We start from the raw sequence: 27,139 nt of genomic DNA, 5'->3' as shown, positions 1-27,139 counted from the left end.
ACGTGTGTAATATCTTCGGGCCTTTGGAAAAATTAACAAAAGTTTCGTCAACACGATAAGTTGACGCAATTTAGCCATCCCAAAAACGCCTGCAATAGGCTTTGCATACACAAGTGCCCATTCTCAGCACGGCTGATTCGTTCAAATTCATCCGTCTGTATTGGAAAATGACTATTTTTTTTTTGTTCTATGGTTTCTTTGGTTGGAAGGAAGTTCCGGATGGCGAAACCTTCCCATATTTCAGAATCTCTGATCAGGTGGCTTTTGTAATAATTTTCGAATTCAAATGTGTGATTTATAGGGCACATCATATAGGATAAGAAGAGACAACCGAAAAAATGAATGATTTCTAATCTGACATGAATGCCAACCAAAGACGTCGCACCTGAGACGATCGAATTTGCACCGTTGTGAGCCATTGATGGCATTATTAATCTATCGCCCGTAAGAAATATGTTAGATCCTTAAGTTGTTACAAAGAATACAGGCGAGTAAGTTGGCTATTGGCAGATGTTCATGGTTTCGGGAATTCACACAGGGCGGGCATGAAGCGATTTCGGCCATCCCATATTTTCCGATACATCCGTAAAAAGAGAAGTAAAACGTTGTGTTCTATGAGCACGTAACAGCGAAAATAGTGACATTCAAAGATTTCCTTCTTATTTATACGCTGGCGTGATACGAGGATTGTTTTATATAGACATGTCTCTATTTAAGCACGTTAACAATAAGTTGTCATATATGCTCGTATGATGGTCGTCGCGCACTTTAGGTTCTCATTGATACTTAACAGGTTTGTATTACGTTGGCAATAGTAGATGTTTAGGCAGGAAAAACATTGCTCACCTAACGAATTTGCCTTACGTTTTGTCGTCATGGTATCCGCGTTTTTATGTTGCAAGCAATTTTCATATCTGAAGAAGTTCTTCGTCACTAATATACATCAAGCACCAGCAATATGATGAGCAAATAAATGAATGTTTAGTAAATGCTTTTCAATGAAACTACTTTGTAATTCTTATAAAGCTATACACTTTCTACTACATCTACTCGATATTCAAGTATATCATACCTAACCCGTACGATCCATATGTTGTACAGGGAACTCCAGATTTCCAGTGAAGCTATCTAGCACATCTTCGAGCTTCTATTTTGAATCGGTAATAGCGCCCCTCCTGTCGTGTATCCCCAACCCCTACTTCCTTAACTGGGCCTTAACTAGTCCGTCGAAATTGAGGACGTAAAATCAGTGCCGCAATGCCAATACGCAACACATGTATACATACAGTCGAACTGCGACTCAAGAGTGGTGGAATGAAGCAGTGTGTATCTTTTCTTTTTCATGTACTATTGCCGCCGCTGTCTCCAATCGCCACTACTAAGCGTACAGTGTCAGGGGACTGAGTGTAGAAATAGATGCCTTGATATCATTAGGAGGGAGGAATTCCCCAGAGTAACCGTAAAATGTCACAGGACTTGAAATAGCCAGTAGGCAGGCATCTTTGTTCAGACAACATCCCCATGACGATTACCGGTGCCGTCGCAGCTTCTGCTCTTGCTTCTACCAACACATCGAACCGATAATACTTAGGACGACAGGCAGCCTGGCGAGACTCCACGGCGCCCTGAAGAGTCGCAGTGTACGCAATCGACTCATGATTGTCGCTCTCAAGCGATCTCGATGTCGTTTGTTTAGACGATGCATTAGTATCTGTAATCTGAACGACCAAGCACTTGCGGCCGGTAAGATACCGCCTTCAAATCTACGACGTTGAAGATCACTGACTAGCTGGAGCTAAGACGACCGCAGCTTCAAAGACAGAGAACGAAACGCACGAATAGATGCTAGCCTAAACGAGTTCAAGCATGACTATTCGACTAATACAATGAATATAATTTGCGCCACGGCAGCGACAAAATATCAATGAAAGATGCTTTATTATTGTTACTCTATAACGTCAATCCGGGCCTGAAATCTAATCTTGGATGAATGACAAGGATTTTAATAATACCTAAAAGATAGGTAGTATGTTATATACGTATCGAGAAATAGGCGTCGTACCTTTCTGCTTACACTTGATAGATGTCACCGTTAGGCCTTTTGCGCCATTTAGGTTACACGATATTGGCGGACGCAAACATAATCTTTGCTTGGCTATATGGACCGGACGTGGAAGTGAGCCCCATATAAGATTATGGCTAAGCTGAAATGAACAGCTAGAGCGGCTGGTGTAATTTCAAAGTTCAATTTGGTAAAAGGGCGATATATACAACTAGTTCAGCCTGTGTTTGTAAATACTTAATAAGTACTTGTCGAAGCGACTGTTAAGTAATGCATCAAACATTTTCAGGCCTTTTTTACGCGTACCTTCATTTATTCGAAGGTACCGGTCGAGGCCTGCCAGTGCAGTGGTTAAAATTTAACATTACATAACGACTTAGCAAGATATCTATCGCCAATAACAGCCTCACTAAGTAAGTTACTGGGTCGTCACGAACCAGACCTGTATTGGCAACTGCAGCTTAAACTGTTGGAAAGCTTTGACCCTAATTACTGACTGCATACGTAAGCACCACTATAGGAAGGTAACTAACCGAAGATTCCAGCATCCATTTAGCTTCTCTCACGCGGTATGCACAAAGTGGTCATTTGAAACACTTCTCGCTGCCGTAATCGCCTGATATCTCTATCTTCTAATGGCATCTTTGCTATGAGATAAAACTGGCAAGATGGATGCGCTTTGTACAGATCAATTTCTGGTGATTGCAAACTGTGTTGTCCTTGAAGCTGTCTTTATCAAGTTGAGCAACACGCACCTTTCAGTATCGCTAAAAATAATCCTCTCATTTAACAGAAACTTCTGTTTTAAATCAGTTAACTTCAAATGTCGTTAACTGTAACTTGTGACGCAATGCACGCTTTCACAGTTGCCAAAAACAATTTATTAGAGATTAACTCGTTCCTAACCGCACGGGAGAAGTATTACCGAGCGTCGTATGCCCTGCTCATTTCGCTGTCAGCGATAAAGTCACCCTTCTATAATAATTTGAATTTTTCATTAAGACGTATAATTAATGCACGTACGTAAAGCCGGCTTCATCACCATTTCACCAATCGACAAGATTGATTCATTAGAAAAATGTTGGCAAAAATCGGAAGCATTTCAGCTAAGCATACCGTACAGAAGACATGTTTATTATCTAGTCTACTATACTACAAAATTTATTCTCGAAAGTAACAAAATGAGATAGCTATAACTTACTGGGATAACTAGTCTGATCAAACGGCTGCCAGATACGACAATAATTAGATGTGAATGGATACAGATGGCCTCAGATAACTTATTTAAAACCTTATTAAAAATTTTCTTGAAAATTTGTAGTAACATAATGATGTTGACTGAGTGTCAAAAAAAAAGCTCCACGGACAAAAAGTAGAGAAAAAAAAAAAGTTTTGCATGTTTTGGATAATTTTAAAGAGTGGATTTGTTTCAAAGAAATGCAAAACCCGTGTTTACATAGCTAACATCCATAATGTAGGATCTAGTGTCTGGACGTAAGCAAACAATAGATAGAAAGCTATTGTTAAGTAAATTTACAAAAACCTGCGGCCTTTCCTGGTTGATCAGAATACTCTACGACAGAATTTACGATTATTCAGAAAGATTCTGCTAGCGCCAGCAATGCCTAACCCAGGCCAACATAAGATACTGAAATTTGTGCGGAGGACATTATTTTGTAGAACCCGCAGATACCCAATAGAAGAATAATGATGTGTCTATAGCAAAAGATTAATGCACTTCAATAGCACATATAGGTAGATGCTAATCAACAAAAGGCTTGCGTGATAGCTTTGGCGGAAACGCTAGGCCAAACAAAACTGTGTTTAACGGTGTAGTTGGAAGGTGGATTCAGGAATAAGCATGACTTAATCGGCCACGTTGTGGACTGAGGAACTCTTAGTAATAATATCACTGTTTCAGTAATACTGAACTATATTTTTAAGTGATCTACAGATTTCCAACCAGAGTCGTACAAACGGAGCTTGTCCTTTCGACACTTGCAAAGATTGTGTTAAATTATCTTAAGATCTTATTGGTAGAATCTATAAATTTCCAAGTAATAATAATAATAAAATAGGTGCTGTGAGCGACCCGGCAAAATCAGCTATAGAAAAAACTGAAATTAAAGTGTGTTAACAAAGGCCTCACGAGCCGTTGAGACGGCTGAGCAGGTCCCATGCGATAAAAAGTATTCGTAGATATATCATGGTGAAGGTCATCGAGGGCCTTAAACGCATGAAGAAGTATACCCATAGCCGAGTTGCCACCTACCATAAAAGGTCAGCTGCTTTTAAGCCTAAATCGTACGTTTATACCTGTTAATTAACCTGAAGCCTGACCGAAAGCCGTATGGGTGAGGAGATATGAGGCAGAGTGTTTCTTAATGAGATAGCAATTGCAAAAGGATGTATTGCTCAAAAAGCTTGGAAGGAAGGACGTTAGCTCGATCGGACGACAAATTAGGTATACCCCTTTCGTATATTGATAGGAAAGGCGGATCGTACTTAAGTGAAGGAAGGAAAGTTCAACTATACATGGATAAATTAAAGGTAAACTTTGCGGAAGAGCCCGAAGTAGCACACTCTTCCCTGAATTGTCTGATTAGAGGTGAACTTCTTGGTTTAGCCCCGGGCCGTAACCCTCAAACGACAAGATTTTTATTACTTTTATCAACGTAATAGAAATCTTGCCTATTTTTTGCAACACGTATTTTCCATGCATAATAGCGAAAAAATGACAAGTCTTATTAACTACTCTGTGTCGCTCACAATACTCTTCCCGATATTATTGTTAAAGGTAGCATTCTTTATAACAAATACATTATATTCTGCACTATTATAGGCGAAGCAACGACATCAATCCTCCGGTTGGCAGTACAAGCGCGTAGGCGAGCCCTGGGCCCCTTCCATCCCGGCTTTGACATAAACACACTTCTTTATGATATTTTCTTACGTATTTTGCCAGACAATGCGCATGAACTCTGTTCAGGCCGTTTGCACGTCTCACTTACACGGGTTCGTATGCTACTCAAAGCCTTGCTTATTTTCATTCATTGTTATTATTGTCATATTATATTGCAAGTTAAACTGCGATTGGATGACTTGAGGGAAGCTCCGTGAAGTATTGTTGAGAAAGAACTTTGTTCATTGACCATTTTTCCAACGAGGGGCTAACGAAACAGTTCACTAAATGCGGGAAAAACGCATTAACCATCTTACGGTAAGTCGTTAGGTATAAATTCATGTACGTTTACCCGTATGTATAGTACAGCGGAAGCTATGCTCAAGGTAATTGTATATAGAATACACGAAGCTTACATATTTTGCTATGTTAGATATTAATTCTATTCTACCGATTTGCATGCGCGAATGCTATTTTTGTGGACTACAAATGAAAAAGTCTCTGTAAATTGCACGATATTTAAGTTAAATTGTTGCTCCATTTACTGGACAATTTGCCAAATTAAAGCGACTTATAGGGGTTCTACATGTTCAAAGGCGCAAGAGTAAATTCGGTTCACCGGAACTACGGTGGACGGAGCGGCGTCCCGGAGGACGACGCTTATACCCTAGTATTGCATTCTAACTATTTTGTCATTACTATCGCTACATGTGCCGTAACGTATATCTGTCTATAGCTTCACTTGAAATCTCAAACTTCTTTCTGTATGATAGCAATCTTGTGCGGCTAAATGACGAAGAAACAACGCAACGTTATCCTCCGTACCAATAACGAAGTACCCACATTACCAGAAAGGTGACTGCGATCGACGGGCAACTCCGTCGAAAGACACAAGTTGTTATACAAATATCAGCGTACATACACACACAATCATCGTACGCTCCAGTTGGCGCATCGCCAGAATCTCTACGGCGATAAAGTGAGTGGCTAGTAAACAAGGAACAGCCTTTACGTCGCGGACGCGCCCAGACACACATCATAGACATCATTCGCCGTTGATACGTATCTGCTTTGCATATCGCGGCTCGCTCCGTTCCTTCTCCCGATTCCTCATCTCGTATTATTGACTGACGTACTTAGAGCACAGTCCAGAACGTAGATAGATTCATGCTACCCTTGGACGACGTGCGTTATACGTCAGCGCAGACGTCCTAAGTGTATGTGTGTCTACGCGGGAGTCTGGGGCAAATTGGAAACAGGGGACAAAGTAAAGCAGCAAGGCGGGAAGGGACTTCTTTAAATGTATTGGGGCAAGCATCGGCTGCAGGGCCTTCCGCTTGTCAGCAATCACATCACTGCCGAATCGTTGCAGCTCGTTTCATCTTGTTATGCTTGTCGCTCCTGTGTTTTGACAGCTGGCCAAATACTTCTCTCGACTGCAGCAATAGCTGCATTCGGGAGAATCAAGAGATAGAGCAAAAAAAGACCTGTGCTCTTACCACGGCACGTGACATGCACGTCACGGTCATCCTCACTGACGGCGATCCCATCGTAGGCCGACACGCGGAGAGCTAACTGGATTTATGACAGGACTACTAGACAGGACGGCAACCATATGACCAAGTTGATTCCCAGTCATCTGTAGATACTTGAGACTAACACACAAGGTTAGAATTACTAAAAATTCATTCGGTACTAGTTTTTCTGTATGTTTGCAACTGTTATGACTTATTCAAGACTATTCTATGAGACGGTACTCTGTACCACATGTGTATTTATGCTTACGATATATTAATTTCAATGCGCAGGATTTCTTGATTCGTTAATCGTTGATCGTTGGTGATCCGGGTCCCTGTTTGTGTTCCGCACCATAATTTCAAGCCATACACGTAATATAGTTGGCAGTGTGGAGCAAGTTCGTCGTTACTGGCGTTTATTGTTGTTTCGGCTTTCAATGATCTGTCCGTAGCGCGTTGAAGACTATGAGAAGTCATGATGAAGGCAATCCGATTATTATCATCCCCATTCGCCCGTTGTCTCCCTTTTACTGTTAAAAATTACTCAAAAATAGTGCTATCTAAGTCGCATTACATATCAAATCGAACCATTATGTACGCTGGGTCTGACTGAACAGCGCGTTTATGCGACGTAGTACCAAGAGCCGGCAGAACGAGATCCGTTTAGAAAGGAAGCTGGCGTCTTGGACAAAAAATGTTTCTAATGACGTAAGCAGCTAAGCTCTCTAAGGGAGACCATTACGGGCAAGAGGAGCGTTTGGAAAAACATTAATAGCCGTCTCTATATGTGAGCGTGTGTCAGCAGTGCAAACTGTTACGGAATCATTACGTGGAAGAGACATTGACGCTCAGGTGGTCCCTGTTGTCTGCAATCCCGCGCAGAGTATTACCGCTAGACGAGCGTGCGCTGATGGCGCTGTTGTGTCGTTCCATCTACGTAGGGTCACCCGATGCGTTGCCATAATTCCGGCATGGAACATCCCCATCGATTGGCTTGCTGGCACCTTTTCTGTGTATGTAGCAACGACGCTAGCGGAAGCGCGTTGAAAGGTCACATTGTTCTTATCCCTTGCGTAAACACCACTTTATTAGTCGCTATGTCTTCTCTAAGTGGCCAGTTATATGTCACCTAGAGATCGTTGGTAGTATAATTTGAATCCGTTTGATCTTAACACGTTTGTCTCGTGCTCTGGTTACACGAACTATTGCGGTCAATGTCATACAACTCTATGAAACAACCTTAATCTCACAGGACCGCCAGCGAGTGGCAAGGTCGTTTGAAGCCCTTAATATTTTTGCTTTTTTTTCATAGAACCCTGTTGCTTTTTCGACTTACAGGGCACACGTATCTATTAATCAAATACCTTACATAGGTAAAGTTTATATGCAGTGGCATCTGAAGTGAATATCTGGTGACTGTGCGGTAGAAACATGTTTACCCATCATATTAAAAACACATAAGGATTTCGGGCGAATGTAATTTGAGTATAATTTACGTGGAAAAAAGAGAAAATCGAACCACATTTTACCTGCATCAAAACAGATTCGGGACATTTCGTTAAAGACCTTCTATACGTAAATCCATTACATTATATCGACAACACAATGTAACGGCGTGACTAATAATTGATGACATGATTCCCTTAGAAAAAGTGTCACCTCAAACTTTCCATTTAAAGAGATTTTCGCCCCGATTTACGGATATTACATAGAGTCTTATACGTGCGCAAAAAAACTAGAGTTACAGCCAAATTGTAAGCTTGTCATGAACAAACTTAAGAGAACATCTAGAATTTGCCCAACTGTATGCGTGCTTTTGTTTGACTGTTATTCTCTGATTTAGGTATCGGACGGCGCAAATGTTCTATTAAATCAATTCAGTTCTAAGGAGGAACTGGTCACCGTGCTCATGTGTTCCTGCTTCATCCCGTTCTACTCTGGACTCGTACCACCGAAGGTCAACGGAGTAGTACGTGTCCATTGTCCTGCAGAAGATTGCCAGATCATTTGAAATAGGCTCTAATATATATGCGCTAGATAGATATGGATAATATTATTCAGTAACCGTTTCTCTCGATGAATAATCATAATTTGATGCGTGATGTTATATAGTTTTTGCTTTGACTTATGTTCAACCGATAACCATAAGCCACATCGAAAGTCGTCACCGATGTTCTAGACGTCTTTCATTCATCTTTAAAGGTACGTACGAACAGACCTATACCCATTGTTTGCACTAAGATATGTTATGTGCGATACAATTGTCAAACAAATGAGAGTCGATCACTGGTCAACAGACACCATAAACGCGTCAACTTCTACTACCGCTTTTCCTAGCTCAGTTTCTCTCAAATTATCTACAAGTTCCGCCACAAAAATTTAGACGGTAGTTCCTTAAGAACTGATGCCTGTTTTATTTTTTCTTTTCATCATTTAACTCCGTCATCCAGCGATAATATTGTTATTATAAACGAGATTTGTCAAAGCTTAACTGACAGGTAACCCTAACTATCGTTGTTTTGCCTCAGCCCTATTGTCCCGTTGGTTACAATGTCACTAATAAGCCTAGGTGCTCAATGTTTACCAATAACTGCTAAACCCAAAAAGATCACACGATAGCAATTAGAAAGATCCATCAAAAAAGTGCTGCCAGCACCGAGTTTGACTTCGGGACTGATGACTCGTTTCCAGCTATCAGTTAGAAACGGCCAGGATACGTGTCTCAAGTATTATTACTTTCCCGATAAATTCTGTGCAAATACGTGAAAAATAGGCTATATAGGCTTGTCGATGGATTAACATGAGTCTTTCGTTAAGTTTAGGAAGTTATGTTACAGTCCACCTTGCACAGTTTGAAGACGATTCGAATCGGAACTCTGAGCCTCAAGTCGGGTTATTTTGAGTATTTCACCCAGCTGCTTAGAAAAATGGCTTTCGGAGGACGTTTGTATATATTTTGCTAAACCGAATCATTCCTAAATGAAGGTCAGGCGTTTCTCTATCTGAGAAACGTCTTTTAATTTTAGCTTTCGAGTGAAGCGACCAACATTATGAAATATGCCTCAATTGATTCATCAAGTATGACTGATTGAACTCTTTATTCTTTATCTTCATTCTGAAACGAGATCTCGTATCGATGTTAATTAATAATTAAAATTGATCGACATTGACTTTGCTTGCGTTAGAACTTTTTTGTTTTAATATCCGAGCGACATGGAGCCATGTTTAAAAGTCGAGCGGGCTTGATCATCCGTTATCAACGTATTGAATCAGGTGTATATCTACAGGCTCTCGCAGCTGTCAGTTTTAGTGATCGATTATCGAGAGCAATCATCCGATACGTAAGAGTATACCAACTTTAACGACTTCGTGTTGCATGTATGATTAAAAGCAGATCATTAATCCCGTATGGCTTTTGTTTTCATTTCACAGGCATACATGGATGGCGGATTCAGTGATAATCTACCGTTGCTTAATGAGAATACTATTACGGTTTCACCATTCTCAGGCGAGAATGACATCTGTCCTGAGGACGAAAGTTTCAACTTGATGCTTGTCCACCTGTCAAACACGTCGATTGCAGTTAGTCCTGCAAACTTGTATCGCTTTGTCCGAATCTTGTTTCCGCCGCATCCCGAAATACTTGCGCGGATGACCCAACAAGGTAAGCCAATATGCTAAAATAAAGTCATTGGGTCGAATCCTCATTTATGCTGGGCTGATCCTTTCCTCATGATATTATTACTACACACTCGCAAATAGCGGTATGCTTACCAGAGATTTGAGCAGGAAGTCCTGGATAGCAACAGCGTAATTTCGTTTCCACGTGCCCGACTACAGGAAAATTCTAGTGAAATTCAAATTCTTAGCCAACATATAGTATGGAGTTGGTAAAGCTAACGGGAGCTTCAGCGGAACATGTTCTCCTTTGATCCTTTTTCAGACCGGCTCCCGGAAAGGTGGGCAAAAACAAGTGAATAGAAAACCTAGTACGTACACAGTTTTTGTATCATTGTCTATACTTTTCCGGTGTATAACAAGTGGTTTTAGTTTGCACTGCTAGAAGCGTAAAAGCGTTGCCCAACGCAGTACGTGTAAGAAGGGTCGGTAAGAGTACAATTTGATAAGCAACCCTCTTCTTGGACAGTCCTGTAGTACGCCGGACTATGCCACCAGCTCTAATGTAGAATATTGACTGACGCATGAGCGCCGGGAGCATTGCGGTATCCATCGTGTGAGCATTAAGGAGTGCGATATATTGTCGTTCGAGATTCGAGAATCGCGCCATTCAGACGCTGCTCAGCAAGTCCTGACTAATGCTGCACGGGAATCGGCGTTTACTCGTCTGATTCTATCTGCACAGATGAGATAAGCCCAACAACTGTTTATACAAACAAGAAAACGATTACCAGGTTGCCAATAGTATGACGCCCACATCCCTTAAAGCTAGATCTTGCACTACATTCATCCGCTTTGATAACGCTTGCTAGTACCGCATGCAACCGCCGACGGCGCAGGTAATGCTGAACGTTTCACGTAGATATGATTGAGGTTTGCTGTTATTTTGTATTCCCCATGGGTGAAGTTCTTAATTATATTAAGTTACGATAAGTTTATGCGTGACCTGCTGATACTACTCCAGCAGTATTCCGTGAGAAATTACGTTGTGTGCTAATTTCTTGTTCGTTTAATATTTACATGTTTTTTTAGGCTTTGACGATGCTGTTAAATACCTTCAACGTCACAACCTTATCTCGTGTACCCGCTGCCTTGCCGTGAAGTCGTCGTTTGACATTACGGTAGAAGATGAGGAGGGTGTGGTCGATCCCTCTCAAACAGAATCAACCTCCGATACTTTACGTGTTTTTGCCGATTCGCATCCTTACGACGGCTGTGACGACTGTAAGCTTCAAAAACGAATGGCTGATTTGGCCTCGCTGCCCGAGCCTATTCAGGCCCCAATGCTTGCAGCCGCCGAAAATGAGAATCGTGGAATCGTCAACTGGTTGTTCAAGCACAGGCCTGTTAAGGTGAGGGACCCTGATGAGCTATAACAACATCTGTTTGCAACTATCGCTTCAGCAGCAACACAGCAAATAGGCGCAGAAGTGAGCATTTCGTGATAGATAGCATACGTCCCAAGGCATCCTTGTGTGGTTGTCTATTATTGGCTAAATATACGTATTATACCAACAATATAGTGGGAAATCATGTTTGCTGTGTCATGTTCTATTACTAAAAACAACTAGATCAGGCAAGATAATTCTACACGCCATTCAGTTAAACTAAACCATAAGCTAACGTCTGCTAGGGTTCGAAAGCGCCAAATTGGATAAAAGCTGTAGGCCAATTTGGACGATATAACAACTCCGAAAGCAGCTTTCTTTCAACTAGGACTCTAGCCAGGGGTTTTGTTAAATCAGCTGGCATACAGTTAAGTTAGGCTCAAAAAAAGCTTGAATTGAAACGGCTACCTGTTCTAGTCTTCGTTTAATTCGACTTGTTCTTCTCCATATATTTGGTTGAATAAATTGCAAATGTCTATCAGATAATCGGAATATAAGCAATGATTAAAGACTCTTAGAAGATGTCCTGGATCCTGGAGGATCTGAACTATCAGATTCGTGCATTTCGGCACGATCCTGAGATGATTTATTACATGCGAAACATAGAAGCATTGTTTCTAATTAGTTTTCTTTTGCTACCCATGTTGCTTATCTTGTTGTCTCTAACCTATGGCTGCAGATTTTAGCGTGTTTTCCCTTATAAAGCAGTGTACACAATCAATTTTTACATAGTTTATACTACTAATTGGTACATGCTCTACCATTGCCACCTGTACAGATTTCAACGTATATTATGACATCTAGAGTAGTACCCTTCTAAAAATTCATTCGAAAACCAATAAATACTTCGTTACTTTCTCGCCTAGGTGTTATCGCTACTAACGCTTCCGTATGTACTTCCGTTCGACATCACAATGTCAATTGCTTCAAAATTTTGCAAGCTAATCCCTGTCCTACGACACGAGTTGACCGCAAGTCTCTTTAATGTAATCGACAAACTGCGCGAAATCGCGGTTCCTGAACAGGTCAGCGTCACTGACGAAAAGCCCTATCCACGGCGACGCGTTTCCAAGGTCTCGTTGCCGCCCATTGGTTCTCCTATGGGTGCACGCCCTCCTGCGTCCAACACCTTCTCTTGCCAGCTGGCCATCACTGAATTCAACTACAGTCTCGACGCTACCGCCCGCCCATCAAAGGCACGCTCACGCAGTATGGAGAACCTACAAACTGGATCGAGACCGGCCGTCACCGATATACAGAAACGACGTCAGCGCAAATCCTACGCGGGTGTACCCTACGAGAAACGGGTACTGTCCGAACTGAATCTCGGCTCAAAGCTCTCGCTTTCACAGACGCTCAGCCGTCGTCGCAAGACCAGCGTCATGGACGCGCTACGTTCACTGGATACAGGCCTGCCTTCGGTCAGCTCGGCAATTGATCTAACTAATGACATGCTTGATCACGAGCGCGGCTCGCTTCACCAGTCACAAGCACAGTCTCTTGAACAAATGCTAGATGTAACCCAGAAAAAGGAAGCACTAATGGCATTCTACTACACTGATGAGAATAACCGCATGAATGTCACAGAAATTTTTGACGTATCTGAGAGCACTGAAACACCACAGACAAGTCCAGAGCGGCCGTTATGTAAAGCTGGCTCTGCTGAAGGATCCAGCGCTGCAGGCGGTAACGGTGGAAATGGTCGGCAAAGGCGAATGCCAGTGTACTAGCTAGTTTTCGCCGATACTAAGAGTGCGTCGACGGAGGTCGATGTTCAGGGCTGAACCAGCGAGTAGCATAAGAAAAGTAACTGAGTGATAATTTTATTTATATAAGGCGAAAATAAATGCGAGAAGTGTACGCGAACATATCGAATTTGTAGGTGAGGAAGTAAGTGACGACTGCTTTGTGTTTATGGATCGGAATACTTCCCCTACACACATATATATATATATATATATATATATATATATATATATAGACTATAGATTTTGTGTATATATAAACAATATTACTCGGATTGAGTCTGAATCGTACAACTTTGGATAATGTGAGGAACCGTTTCCATGTTGTGATGACTTCCGTTCTGAAAAATATGAGGTAACTGAATTATTAACAGGGTCTTCAGAGACAAACGTTAGATAGACATTAAAGTTTTCACACGAATCCTAGAAATTTTACTATCATATATTATATGTGAGACAAAATCGTATAAATGTACATACGATCTTTTGCCGTATAAAGCGTTTCAACGACGACCAGCTAAAACGTGGTGCACGACTAAAAAGAGTAAATAATAAATCAATACGCTGTTGTCGAAAACTAACAAGGCAAACAATTAATATTCTCAACGGTTATGCGAAAATGAGCCACACCCGAAAAGAAGTTGTGATGTTACTTAGGCAATATACCGTATAATAAATAAAGCGTTAATTTATTGCACTGCAGTGAAATAACAGCTTCTCGTGACATAAACATTCGTAAGTGGCGGCAACTGATAAGGCAGGTACCTACGTAGAAAATAATACGTTAATGGTAAATAGAGACTGCAACAGGTTTTTTTCGTACGATTCGATCCCAGCATAAAGACAAAATTTTGCACACATCATCACTGTGATATCTTGGTTTGATTGGAAAAAGGCTAGCGTATTCTCATGATTAGGCACATACCGGCACTAGATGAGTATTACGTTAATATAAGAGCCGAAGAGTAAACCTTCAAAAGGTTACCAAAAAGAATAAACGGGAATAAATTAAGAAAAAAAAAAAACAGTTTATTTGAGTTTGCTTGTAACAACTTCATTTCCTACAATCAACGTCACTCTAGTTTTTTTTCCATATCGCTGTGTCGAGCGAGTGTGTTCTACTTACGGTAGTGGCAAAGTGCTAAGAGTAATTATAATAATAACCCTTGTACAAACAATATTAATTGTATTATTATAATCTGGACAATAAATAGTTTTTTTTTCTATACAACGCTGTGTATATATATGTATGTATGTATGTATGTATGTATGTATCGACGTCACTCTCATCCTTATTACTACTTTCATGGCAAAAATAGAATCTACACGACCAGCCAGAGAGGCACGTTTTGAGCAGAGCAGAACAGAATACGTACGTTATACACACACGCAGGTGGATGGACACGCCCAGGCACATGGCGTAAGGGTCCACTCATTATCAGCTACAACAAGGACACACAGACTTAAGCAAGCTTCGCTACACGTATGGGGAAATAGCTCGTGTAGACCAGCCTTATGTAACAGACTCGCAAACCTACCTCGCGTTCCGTATTAGCGCCCGTCAAAAATTATCACATGAATTTTTGTTTTTTTTCTGTATGACAAAACAGCGCAAGATATCGAGCGTTACGTTGAACTATAATTCCGTACTGTCTGATAGCATTAGTACTACGTCTTATATACACAAACATTTTACATAACCAGAACCAGAAGAATAGATGAATTAGTCTCCCGTCCGGTGCTGTTGAAAGTAGAAAAAAACTATGCACTATGCAATATTGTTAGCAAGGAAACGCAACGTATGAAGCTTGTCCAATAGTTTTTACACATTTACACACTACAGGTAAATAATAAGCTTTTTCATATACATATACTTAATTATACAAAAAGATTGTTCTTACGATGTAACCAGAGGAAGCAGCTCTTCTGTTCATTCACATTGTCGCTATTGTCTAAATCAGTATAATTGGAAAATTTTCCCCGTTTAGATTCAATGTTGTCAGCGATCTTCTGCCACCCATTTCGACACACGTACTTCTCCGCATGCTCTAACGCCTGCAGCTTACAAGACTGAGTTGTAGACTGTTCCATATAATTCCAGATTTCCTTGTTCGTCGATCGAAGCTAAAGTGTTGTCGATCTGTTGTTTCTTTACGGGTTTAGCTAGCAGTCTTGATAGCGCTGGTTGTGTCCACTGCTTACAATCACACCGTGCCATTGGTAATTTCATAAAATGGCGGACAAAACGTCAAACTACTGTCTGTTTGTAATATACAACTGACCATGCTAGTACATCTATGTTAACAAAAACGTATGTGCCCCTCTGAGCCGCGTCGGCTACTTTCGTCTAGAAAAATCTTGCTATTTCCTGCCAGACGTTAACGGCTTTTGTCAAGCGCATCGGCCAGACGCGCAAAAATCAGGATTGAATATTGTTGCTTTATTGCTTCCTCTCTCGTACTCGCTTGGCCCCATATATTAAATAATAATTGTAGGAAAATCGATGGTTTTGATAGCTCTATTCTCCACATATATACATATTGGAACTATTTCACATCCGACAAGCGGGCCAGTCTTGCTTGCGTACATGTTTACTATAACTTTAATCTATAAATGTTAAAAGAGACAAGTTGTCGACGACGAGTTTTTCTGCCTTTTACAGTGAACAACTCAGATGAATAATATTAGTGAATACTTCGCGTTCATTTAACAAAGAATTAACAAAACTGTTATACGACTGATCGAATATGTGACAAAATACCCTTTTGTTACTTTTCCACAAACAAGCGAGGGAAAAAGCGTTCGGTCGTTTCCTCCATTTGCGGCGCATTTCTAACTCGAAAGATTGACACCTCTTGCGCATCACAATACAGATAGTACGTTTTTAACCTTTTCATATTTAGGACGTCTCGATCCTTAAGCAATCATACAACCTTTACGTAGCTCTCCATCATCGAGAGAAGCGTCCGTAATCATCAAATATTAAAATTTTGTAGTTTGAATCCGATCGATCCTAATACAGCCGGACTGTCAGTGATTCCTTATTCGTAACAAACGACTAGGCTGAAATGGTAGGATTTAAAGTGAGACGGAAATTTTCGTCGTATAAAGATGGTGCACGCTTGCGTGCTAGATATAGCGTAGTAGTTCTCCCCGAACGTGTGCAGGTAAATTATTTGTTTCCCTTCAAACTCAACTGTTATGCGTTCGTTTCCCTAATCGTATTTCTATCCACCTAATTTTATCGTAATAAGATAAACTAGACAAGCACGATAATTAGTGAATCGGGTAACGTACAACGAACGACATCGCAACAACTTCTATACGTACAGTCTTTCTACTTATATATTCTATTTATAATCCATATGCGTTATCATCAGTAAGTTAGTCGTTCGACGATATACGGCTTTTCATTCTATATCTCAACCTCATTTGTAGATAATGGCTACTGAGCACTCGTTGTTGCTATTGTTGTGCCAGCAACAAAACGTTCGTCGTAAAAAAAACGCTACACATTTCCTGGGAACAACACATTCCGTCTATACAGATTCTTTCATTCGATATCTGGGAACATTAAAGATTCCAGCGGGGATCGAATCAGCTGGGGAAAATGTACGCGTTAGCTAACACTAGCCTAAATCCGATGTGTGTATCGCAGAGCTCTTACTAGTGACGAAATGGAGAATTTAATGTTAAATCGTCGATTTCCATAAGGACTACAAAGGGGAAATATGTAATAAGTTTTCTCACATGGTACAAGCAGGTCCTGCTCTAATCTCTTGCTGACTAGACTAGTACAATTGCTCTATAAATTGTTTACTCGTACAAGAAGCACCCGTTCGTCAGAGCGATTCCTTGTGGTACCGTTCGCTATATATAATCGAACCATATATATATATATATTTTATTAACTTTTTGTAACTATTTAACTGCAAATTACCAGATCGTATATATTGTAGAGTTAATGTATATGATAGACAGAATGTGTAATTTTATATGCATAAATACTACTGCGTTCGTCCGAAAGGGATGACGGTAGAATGACAGTGGAGTTCTGCTGTCGTCTGAATGTGTGCTGGGCTTTTTTGTTTCTCCTGTTCCGTAGTAAATGTTTGTCGATCCTAAGATGGTCTGAGACAAGTAACGTTTCCGAACCCTGAATTTCACAGTTTGACAGCTGTGCCTTTTCAGTGAGTGTACCGCAATATCGTGAACACACTCAGTAGAAACTATCGAACACACAAACGATTATTACATGGACGATCCAACAAACAAGTAGAAGCGATAAATTTGAAATAGATTAACATTGGAGTTGATCATTGCCCCCAACACGGTGATTCACCCTGTCGGCCCGATTAGCCTCCATTGTTCGTGATAAAGTCGCTAGATTTTATCTTCATTATTTGTTTGTCCTTTTCTGTGTTAACGAACTACGCTTAGTTGTACCGCCAGGCCGAAACTAGGCGCGAGAAATGAACGGTTTTAAGTGTCTAACCGAAAAGTTCCAAAAGCCCAAATGTTTCTCAGACATTTGTCCCAAATGAACTTCTACCGCTTTACCGCTCAAAATCTCGAGCAAGTAATTACATCTGCATATGGATATCGAAACTGTGCGGCTGTGCATTGGTCCAATCGGCCATAATAACATCTTCGCATAGTAGGCCCTGCATATCACTATATAGTGAGATAGCTGGCGGGTGATGACTGAGCGGCTGGCTAAATCCTGCCCCTGATAGTGCATTGTTATTATTGCTATTGTGAATGCTGCTAGCGGCCTTGTGGTCAGTCAGTGTACAGTTATTCGTATTGCTAAACGACAACAATGGGTCGTTTAAGGACAATGAAGGGGTGATTTCAGGCGTTCGTAGACTATCCGAAGAACTATGCGTCGGTTCATTATGAACTAGCGCTTGGTTAGGGACCGATGTGGTAATCAATAGTGCTGATGTCGAATTGTTACCATCGCTAGGCAACTGATCGGTCGGACGTGTATCGCCCGTGGTCGATTGTTTGGTTTGAAAAAGCTCGTTTGACCACCAATCTAGATCTTGTCCAAAGTCTGTAGACATATGTTCTGGTTCGAGGGAGCTGGAATTAAATAATGGTGAAGTGCTTGTCAGTGGGGATTTATAATAAGATACTACTAGATGACTGTGCATATTAACTTTTAAGTTTTTATTAATTAGTATTATTAATAAACGATAGTTTTCATTCGTACTGGATGTACGTCTTGCATGAGCATATGTAACAATAAACAGTTAAAAGCTTTATGCAAAATAGGTATGATTATGTCATCTAAAGTTTAAATTTTATGTTTACTTAAGGTTAACCGGTTCAGACAACTGGCTAGCAGTTCACTTATAGCAGAAATCTACAAGCAGAACAATATGTCATGTCGCACATCGCTTTGGAACACAATAGATTTAACATGACCGTTTTTCCAGGTGAAAAAATAGGTAGTACGTACAAATTTTTGAAGAGATGCTGATTTGAATGCTTATTATTGTTGTCCTGATGGATTATGTCGAAGTTGATGTCCAACGTTTCGAGAGCATCGAGGTCAACATTAAAATCGAGTGCCTTGTCTTCGTGAGCTCGCACCTGTGGGTCCCCTTTGCAGCTATCGACTGATGTAGTTTCTATTGCCCCTTGGACGTTTTGCAGGCTCTGCTTGCTTTTTACTAGTGTACTTAACGTTCCTGTACAATTAAGAGACAAGCAACAGTTATATCGAAGTTCTACCATGCCACTGAATCAGATTTAGTAGAATAACTTATGTACGCAACGGATTACAATGCAGTCAGCTCTTCCTCTGGCAATAAAGTTAATCTATTTGTATCTTAGCAAGCTATAATTTTAACTCCAGGACACGTATGGACATTGGGTCCGAAATAGTCTGTTTGTTACCTTTGAAAGACTGGGTGCTCTGACTGTTATCGTCACTTGTTCTCGCATTCGGCACAGATGGTAACGATTCAGCGTGATCTTGAACGCCACGGGTTTGAGCCATCACAAGATTTGACTTAAGGACAGTTGTCTGCAGCTTTTCACTATTCAAGCTGATTCCAACTTGTCTCTCAGTGGCAGATTTTTGTTCCAGTGGTTTCAACATGTCTTGACTTGCGACAGCGATGGGTACTGATAAACCCTCGATCACAACTGGTGCCTTTATATCTGGCGTCACAATATGAGATGTTTTTGGAGTATCGGCAGTCGCTTCCTTGAGCATGATCACACCGGTGTCAGGGTTTCGAGTGACCTCAAACTGTGCGGGTTGCTCCTGTTTAGAGATAATTTCAAAGATATCGTTCAGGTTCATATCACATGACTCCTTGGTGCTTTGCTGTTGCTGCTGATGTTCCTGAATCTGTCGAGTCATTTCAGTGTATTCTGGAGGTGGCTTTCTAGGCAGTACATCCATATGACAAGGTAACGAATGGGTTCTCGTATGACTTCGAGCCCCGTCCTGGCTTGAACTGGGTTTGCGTTCAACGGACGTGTTCTTGAGCACCGGTGATGCCGGACCAGCTGAAATCGATGTGTTGGCGCCGACCGAGCTAGCTACAATGGAAGCCGGCTATTGACAAATGGTAAGCAATTAGTAAATGAAATAAGTGGTACGTAAAGTTCTACTGCTGGAAAACTACAGATAAACTACTACATGAATAACTCTTTAGTTTTCCAATATGAATAGTGAGCAATAATATTATTTTACTTAGATAATCACCAGTGCATTAATTTACGGATAGCTATAGGTTGACTTCCTACCTGAGGTAGAATTTTATGCTGCAATAGCTGTTTTGGTAAGGTGGACAATTTTAGCTGGCCAGTCGTTAAAGGCTGAGGTTGTTGTTGTTGTTGCTGCTGCAGGTGTTGACCTGAAGGCTGTACCTTGACATGAACCGGCTGAACTTTGCCCGCCTGTACTGCCTGTTTAGACCCGCTCACCTGTTTTACCTGTACACCTCCGTTATGCTGAACCTGTATCGGCTGCAGCTGCCCCATAGGCTTTGTCAACTGACCGATCACGTGAGACGCCCCAAGTGAAGGGGTGGCAACTGTCGTTGGGACGACATGTTTCACTTGAATGTGCTGTGGCGACATTTTCTGAAGAGTGGTTGCCGAAGTTTCACCAGAAGAACTAGCTACTTGACTGACGATGGCAATATTTGGTGAGCCGGCTAAGCCGGATACGTTGAGCATGCCCCCGTCCACGCAATGGGCGGCATCAGATGACTTTGTTACTTGTAGTGCAACCAATTGCGGTTTGGCATGAATTATTTGCACGCCTGGCTGGCACAGTACCCGGTTTACTTGAATTGTCTGGTCCTTACCACTATAAGGCACACGAAGCGAAACGAAAACTAGAAATACATTATTGTTTACATATGTACAGCCCGTTTGCTGCAAAGGTTTTCACGTGTAGGTATTATAGGCTAAAAGTTACTTATAGTCTGTTAAAAGCAATTTGACTTTACGAAAAGCTGTTATATGGTTAACATGGAAAATTGTTTGTACAACAATTTTCCATGCCTTAGTCCCGTCAGGAATCGGTCTCAGCGCAAACAACGCTATGGTCAAAGGCTGCCGTTTTTACGGCGGTAGAACATATGGATTGAGATATACTAAAACACTTGAAATGAACATACACACCTGCCATCAGTGATTGTGATCACGTTGGCCTGTTGTTGCTGGCTCGTGGTCGTCGCCGGCATCTGCTGATGAAGCTGCTGCTGCTGCTGTTGTTGTTGTTGTTGCAGAAGGGTTTGTATTCGTTGTTTTTCAAGCAGCTCTTTATGGAGGATGTCCATTTTTGCCAACACGCTATCGTGTTCTCCGACCGTCGGCGTTGACACATCGTCAATCATCGTATCACTTGATGTAGTCACAGAGTTGGGAATATTAACAGGACAGATACATTGGTTAGGTCATGACTTTCGTTTTCAAAAGTGTTTGACCCTGTTTAATGCTATACCAAGCCTTGACGGCGCGTCAAAATGGAGATTTTTCCCTTTGCCTGTACGATGTACCTGAGCGATGATTCACCCAATTTTTTCTGCATCTTCTACTGCCTGTCATTCTTAACTATTGTGTTCGCTTAATAGAATCATTTTTTTCAATACTTACGGCTTCCATTTAAGACCTAACCAATTAGCAAAATATCGTTTAATAGTAACTGTGCGCCCGGCGATATTCGTCGGTATAAAGCCGTTAACGTAATAAAATCTTGAGCTAATGGCAGACCCAAACTATCAAAAATCTTAAGAGTCAACTACGGAAATGACAAAAATATGTAAAAATGTGCAGAAAAAAGCTTATCTTAATGGTGATTCATATTCGCTTCGGTAAAATTCTTTATAAAAATATTCAAGTATTTTAAAAAAAATTGCTTTTTTTTTGAGCAAAAAATGAATTTTTAAGCTTCTACAAAGACACTTCCTGCTATGCCCCATAGAAATATTGCAGGAAGATTGCTACCATGCTCACCAGTTGTTGATATTGCTGTGGTTGCTACTGGCACACTCGATAGATGAAGGCGTTCCCGGTTTTGTTGACGCGATCTGGTCGGAGAAAGGTTTTAGCCTTTCAATCAGCTGTGGCTTTGATCCCGAAACGGTAAGGTTACGTTTTTTTAGTTCAAGCTTGAGGTCCGATACTGGCATGATGGCACAAGAAAAATATGGCATTATTTGTTAGCATGTTTACCATATAAAGTCAAGAGATTGTCGGATAACTCTATCACTTGTTTACTGTTTTATGTTTACACGTCTAACGGTATAATATCTAAACATTTAATAACGTGTATCGCTTAACAATATAAGCTGTCACCTTACAAGCTACTTGACGAGTCCTTAATCGTAGTAGTAATTATTTATTTATTTATTTATTATATTTAGTATTATTATTAGTAATGTATTATTATATTTAGTAAGTAATTATTATAATATATTTATTAACATATTCGAGAGACCGCACCGATGTGTATGTACTCTGATGGATAACAACTACGCGAAGGTGTCCTGTGTATAACTTCGAAAGCAGTTCAAACCTGTTTGGGGGTTTTGAGTTTGCATTCAATATGTGCTCATGTGCACACCACCTGTACACACCTTTCATGTCCTCAAGCTTGGCGCATTTTAACTTATAGGCGTCACTGTTAATCGGAGCGCCAGTCTGAAAGGAACTACTCGGTGCTGGCAGGATCATTTTTTGCTTCGATCCATTTCCGGGAGCATGGTCCATTTGCCACTGAAGAAAAACTCTTTGTTGTTGCAGAAGCAACTCGTAAGATGTTTCCTTTTTCTCCTTCATCTCTTTGTCCTTCATTGCCGACGGGGGTCCCTGTAAAACACGAAACAAGTGTTAACAGAAGAGCTTGGCTAATGTGCATTCTAGTAAGGAAATCGAAATTAAACCATATGTTTAAGTCGAGGTATTTCAAACGCGGACTAGATTTGAAACATAACGAAATAAGTTGTGCAGCTCTTATTCCTAAGAGTTCAGCCATCAGACGCGCTTTTAGCGTCCAGGAGCGAACCTTGTATTCGTGGAACTTGATTATACGATTCTTATTGGGTTGCTGCGAAGGTGTCGTTTGGGCGGCTTTGCCAGAGGAAGAAGATTTTTTCTTCGATCCTGTTGGAACCGGCGTAGTTGCCGTCTGACTAGATACGAGCGTTACGGGCGTTGGCAGAGATCGCTGTTTGATAAGCGTCGGCCCACTGTTGCCAACTGCGGCCGGTGTTCTGGTAGGATTCGTGGCCAGCGTAAAGTAGACTGGTGTTGAGGGAATCGCTGCAGGCGACTGTGAAAGTGTTTTTACAACGGCTTGTCCGGCCGCGCCGTTCTCTGTCTGGGTGCAGACAATCACGGAATGACCATCTCCGTCGGTTGTTGTTAAGAGAAGTGTGGTTGGAGTCGTATGTGTAGCAGTCGCGCCCACGACGGCGTTAGCTAGGTTCATTGCTTCCAGTCGAGGTGTATGCATGCTAGTTGTACCAGTGGGAGTCGTCGTACTGGAGTTCGCAATAACCGACGAAACGGTGGGCGTAACAAGTGAAGCCGAGGTGCTCACTTGTAGGGGTGTTGGGGCGCCCTGAGGGGGTGAACCATCCCGGGAGCCAGCACCACCATCACCACTTCCCTGCTGGGAGTCGTCACTACCTGATTCTGAGATCGGCTCGGTGGGCGTGACGATGTCGCCTTCGCATGTCCGTTTGAATGGGATAGTCCCCTCTGTAAAGACAATAAAGAAAAGCGTAATCTATAGGTTACTTCCTTCTTATTTGCGTGAACGACATAAAATATATTAATTAAGCATTTTTTCCTAATGATCTTCTCATTCATTGCGATGTAACCCATCATCATCATAACATAAAATGGTATTCTACTAGTAATTAGTATTTAGATTTTTATAGGTGATAATCATTAAAGTCGGTACAATAAACGTTAAATATCTCAGACCTTTGATTGCTTGAGCGAAAGTCTCGTCTGCTTGTAAGATGTTGCCTCGAATGAGTTCGAGAGGCCCGGGACGATGTGCCAAACGGTCATTAAGGTCGTCCTTTAGACGCGCTCTTTTCAATCTCCTCTGCTTGTCTTGAAGTGAAGGATCAAGTTTTGCTGAAGTGTCTTCAAGGATGTGCGCTCGAATTAAAGTGTCACGATCTGGCCGATGCTGCATCTTATTCTTGAGGAAGTCGCCCATCTTAGCCCGTTCGAGTCTTTGCTTCTGTTCTAGAAATTGCGGGGAGGCCTTTAATGCTGCGGGTAACCGAGAAAGCATTGAATACACAATTAGAAGAGGTCACTTATAAGAGAGAAAAAAAAAAGGAACTTGTAGAAGATATAACAGCATTTGTAGAAACAGCATTCGGTTGGAATGTCTCATGTTCGTCAGTCGCGAGTTCTGTTAGTTTCACGGTATACTCACGATGAGCGAATACAAGTAATTTCGTCAGTGATAATCCTGCACTACGGTACTCGGACAGCACTTCATTCCATGCTTAGCAGAGCCCGTATTGCAGGCAATCGGATAAGAGGATGGTAATTACAATACAGTGCACAGTTTGTCCCATTTCCCGAAACAAACCGTATAGGTTTATATGGTTTGTGTTGACCTTCGGAATAAATACTGACCAATGTACTCACGAGGGATTATTCCCTGCTGGACAAGCTGATGAATTGGTCTTCTGGTCAGAAGCTTCACCTTGAGCTTCTCCCGGTTTCGTGCCAATGTTTCATGGAGGGACCGCTCATCAACGGGGGGGGACCCGAGCGAGTCATCATCTTGTATTCCGGAAGGTCCTGTTAGCAGGCCACTTGTTGAAGATCCCTGTGGTGGTGAGTCCCGGTCTCTAAATGCAGAACACCCTGGCTGAGGAGAATTGACCACCTCCATCGGGGCTGCCGGTGAAGGCGCTGAAGAACAATCATTAGAGGGAAAGTTGCATAATGTAGTAGCCTATAGAAAATGAAAGCTAGCAAGAACTGCAGCGCACAACGTTCTTAGCAAACTTTCTTCTGATAACGTCCTTGGTCCTAGGCAGATTTAATAATAATGATAATCGATATTAAAAGTGAGCGAATGTCGCGAACAAAAATATGCTCTTTCTGTTAGAGAACGCCCTTCAATTTATAAATTTATTGAGAACTAATAAATCGAAGGCTAAGAAATGTAACGTAAAACTTCGACAGTGGTCCAAATTTCTCATTAGCAGCAGCCAGACTGACATGACTATGAAACTAGGTATCTTACATCGGAAAGAGTTATTCAGTTTTCATGTACAGTATACATAGTACAATTGAAAACATAGCAATTTAATTGTTTGTCCAATTTATGCTATATTCAGTGTAACGACGATGAACAATTAAATCTGTGTTTTTTTACGTACGTTTCTATGTATACGCACGATAGTTTAATGCAAATCTAGCCATCAATCGAATTACTCGGGTAATTTCACATGGCGGCTTGAAGACAAAGCCTGTAGAGCGCTGCCATAGAATTGAGAACGAAATGTTGATCGGATTTATACTTGTATATACAACTCCTAGTGATGTTACCTTCAAAATGCATACACAAGGAGGACGTAAAAGCAATTATATTAGCCGCTTGCAGGCGTTTACTAATTCTGTGTCTTTACACCCGATAAGATCCGGCTAGTGGTCCGATCATCGTTTCTGTGCACTTTCGCAGGCAGCTGTTAATGATAATTTAGCTTGTGATAATCAAGCTAAATGTATTTCTCTTTTAGATTAAAAGTTTGTTGGCAGTTTGTTATTTGAAACGAAAGTGTTTTTATTTGACAGTATCGTGACGCGTCCGTTTAAGGCCACCATACACCTAAACAATATCACTCTTTTTTAACTAATCCTAAAGAGGAATAACTTGAATGAATATCTTATTTAATTTAGTGAAGTCTCTAAAATTAAACAACGTCCAGTGTGCAGAGTTGATCACACTAGCTAATTTTGACCCTGAACTTTGTGCCGAGTTTTTGTAGCGGTGAAAAGTTCCGTTGTTCTCGTCAGAGTACGCTAACCTATTTGAATAATAGTCATAACAAGGCACTGCAATGTAATTAAAATATGTCTCATTTATTCATTCGTTGGCCCATAGACCATCGACGACTTAAATCATTGTGTGAGTAAAATCTAATTAGATATAATTAACCTCGATAACGATTTTGTTCGCCCTCGCTTCGATTCAATTTTGAAACGAAGATCAACAATCACTGTACAAGAAGTAAGAGCGAACGCTGGCCTCCATTGCTTTTGAATGAAATACTAGGGTTAATCATAGGCGGTACCGCGTTGAGCACTAAGCTAGATGTTTTAATACACCGTATAACAATCAGGCATCCTCTATTAAGCTACTACATCATTGCAACCACGCAGAAACTAACTACACTGACCCAGTATCAGTCTCCTATATATGGGTTTCAATGAATAGATGATTAGCTTGAAGATAGCGTAGAGAAGACGTGTTTGTGTATTGCCATAAGATGGCATAACCCACCCCGCCGGTGCAAACAACTTGAATGTGATCTTTATATATATGGGGATGTAAAGGTAACGGTACGATCGAATCAGCCCTCAGGGCTTTGTATTTGTAATGAAAGGTATACTGGAGTGATCGAACGGCAGATTTGAAATAGACAGTATGAAGCGAACTCGCATCAACCCTTAATCGGAGCCGATTGTCAGCAAGTAGGCATGTCAGACCCAAACAAATCTGACGTCAATGATGGAAAATGGAAATGCTCAACTAATCACTCACCCTGAAGGCAGCTCGCGTCCATTGGAGTCGCAGGCTGAGAATCCATTTAATCTGCTGGATCCAGGTAGATGTAGCTCGATTTTCAACCTGCGCAAAAGCTTCACTTCAACCTGAAATATGCAATACAGGCACTGTCACTACACGATCGCCTGTTCGGAGATTATCCCCCATTTCTTTGCCATTGCTGAGGTCAGAAGGTAGTAGATTATGTGGCAAGGGATTCTCACCTATGTTTGGGTTCTTTTTCCAACTATGTAGAAAAGGTAAATTTAGCTAATACTTGTCATATTTAATTGTGGTTTTGTGTTAGCCTCTCGACTAGTAAATAGGCACTCGCATAAAAGTAGTAGTAGTAGTAGTAGTATATGTTAGCAAACTACAAACCAATTCTGACGGTGGTAAATGGGCAGAGTAGCGACTATCGGCGTCGAAAACCAATATAATGTTAGTCAAGCTAGCCTTCGCTCGGATTACATTATGCGCCAGTTAACTGCTATGTTTAATATCAGTCATAGGTCGTCGCTGGATAGCATAGAATAGGATAGATGCTCTGATGGGCGACTCTTAA

The 27,139-nt window shown here is 41.2% G+C and overlaps 2 protein-coding genes across 7 annotated transcripts in view; one reads left to right on the top strand and one right to left on the bottom strand.

The window, feature by feature from the left end:
• Positions 1-14,523, top strand: part of LOC111243875 (1-acylglycerol-3-phosphate O-acyltransferase Pnpla3-like) — a 17,644-nt gene extending 3,121 nt beyond the window's left edge. Inside the window, exons 2-6 of one of the 4 annotated variants that reach the window (XM_022790115.2) lie at positions 4,905-5,077; positions 8,325-8,450; positions 9,914-10,145; positions 11,192-11,511; positions 12,414-14,523. In XM_022790115.2, coding sequence (XP_022645850.1) covers positions 4,905-5,077; positions 8,325-8,450; positions 9,914-10,145; positions 11,192-11,511; positions 12,414-13,277 — 1,715 coding nt within the window. In that variant the 3' untranslated portion in view covers positions 13,278-14,523. Of the gene's footprint in view, positions 1-4,904; positions 5,078-5,102; positions 5,283-6,810; positions 7,495-8,324; positions 8,451-9,913; positions 10,146-11,191; positions 11,512-12,413 lie in introns of those variants that run through there. The other 3 variants (XM_086979335.1, XM_022790116.2, XM_022790117.2) reach the window with 3 other exon arrangements.
• Positions 14,297-27,139, bottom strand: Mrtf (Myocardin-related transcription factor). Of its 3 annotated transcripts, none has more exons than XM_022790112.2 (11): positions 26,572-27,139; positions 24,432-24,713; positions 23,757-24,056; positions 22,831-23,528; positions 22,403-22,634; positions 21,780-21,948; positions 20,946-21,167; positions 20,061-20,628; positions 19,200-19,869; positions 18,760-18,991; positions 14,297-18,380 (listed from the first exon to the last, which is right to left on the bottom strand). In XM_022790112.2, the coding sequence occupies exons 1-11, from the start codon at positions 26,615-26,617 to the stop codon at positions 17,876-17,878; spliced, it is 3,924 nt and encodes a 1,307-aa protein (XP_022645847.1). In that variant the 5' UTR covers positions 26,618-27,139; the 3' UTR covers positions 14,297-17,875. The 3 variants fall into 3 exon arrangements, with proteins under 3 accessions (XP_022645847.1, XP_022645848.1, XP_086835460.1); XM_022790113.2 differs by having other exon boundaries at positions 24,444-24,713; XM_086979334.1 differs by lacking the exon at positions 26,572-27,139 and adding an exon at positions 25,187-25,586.

Source organism: Varroa destructor, unplaced genomic scaffold, assembly GCF_002443255.2.
Source record: "Varroa destructor unplaced genomic scaffold, Vdes_3.0 BEIS01000002.1, whole genome shotgun sequence".
Lineage (NCBI taxonomy): Eukaryota > Metazoa > Arthropoda > Arachnida > Mesostigmata > Varroidae > Varroa > Varroa destructor.
This window is presented reverse-complemented; position numbering and strand designations above follow the sequence as displayed.

What these genes read in the sequence shown, in the direction of transcription:
- Mrtf (XM_022790112.2), bottom strand. Translation starts at nt 26,617, where the DNA reads ATGGATTCTCAGCCTGCGACTCCAATGGACGCGAGCTGCCTTCAGG. An exon ending in AGCATAAAATTCTACCTCAG is followed by an intron (nt 19,870 to 20,060) that starts GTAGGAAGTCAA and finishes ATTTGTCAATAG; the next exon opens with CCGGCTTCCATTGTAGCTAG. An exon ending in GAGCACCCAGTCTTTCAAAG is followed by an intron (nt 18,992 to 19,199) that starts GTAACAAACAGA and finishes TTAATTGTACAG; the next exon opens with GAACGTTAAGTACACTAGTA.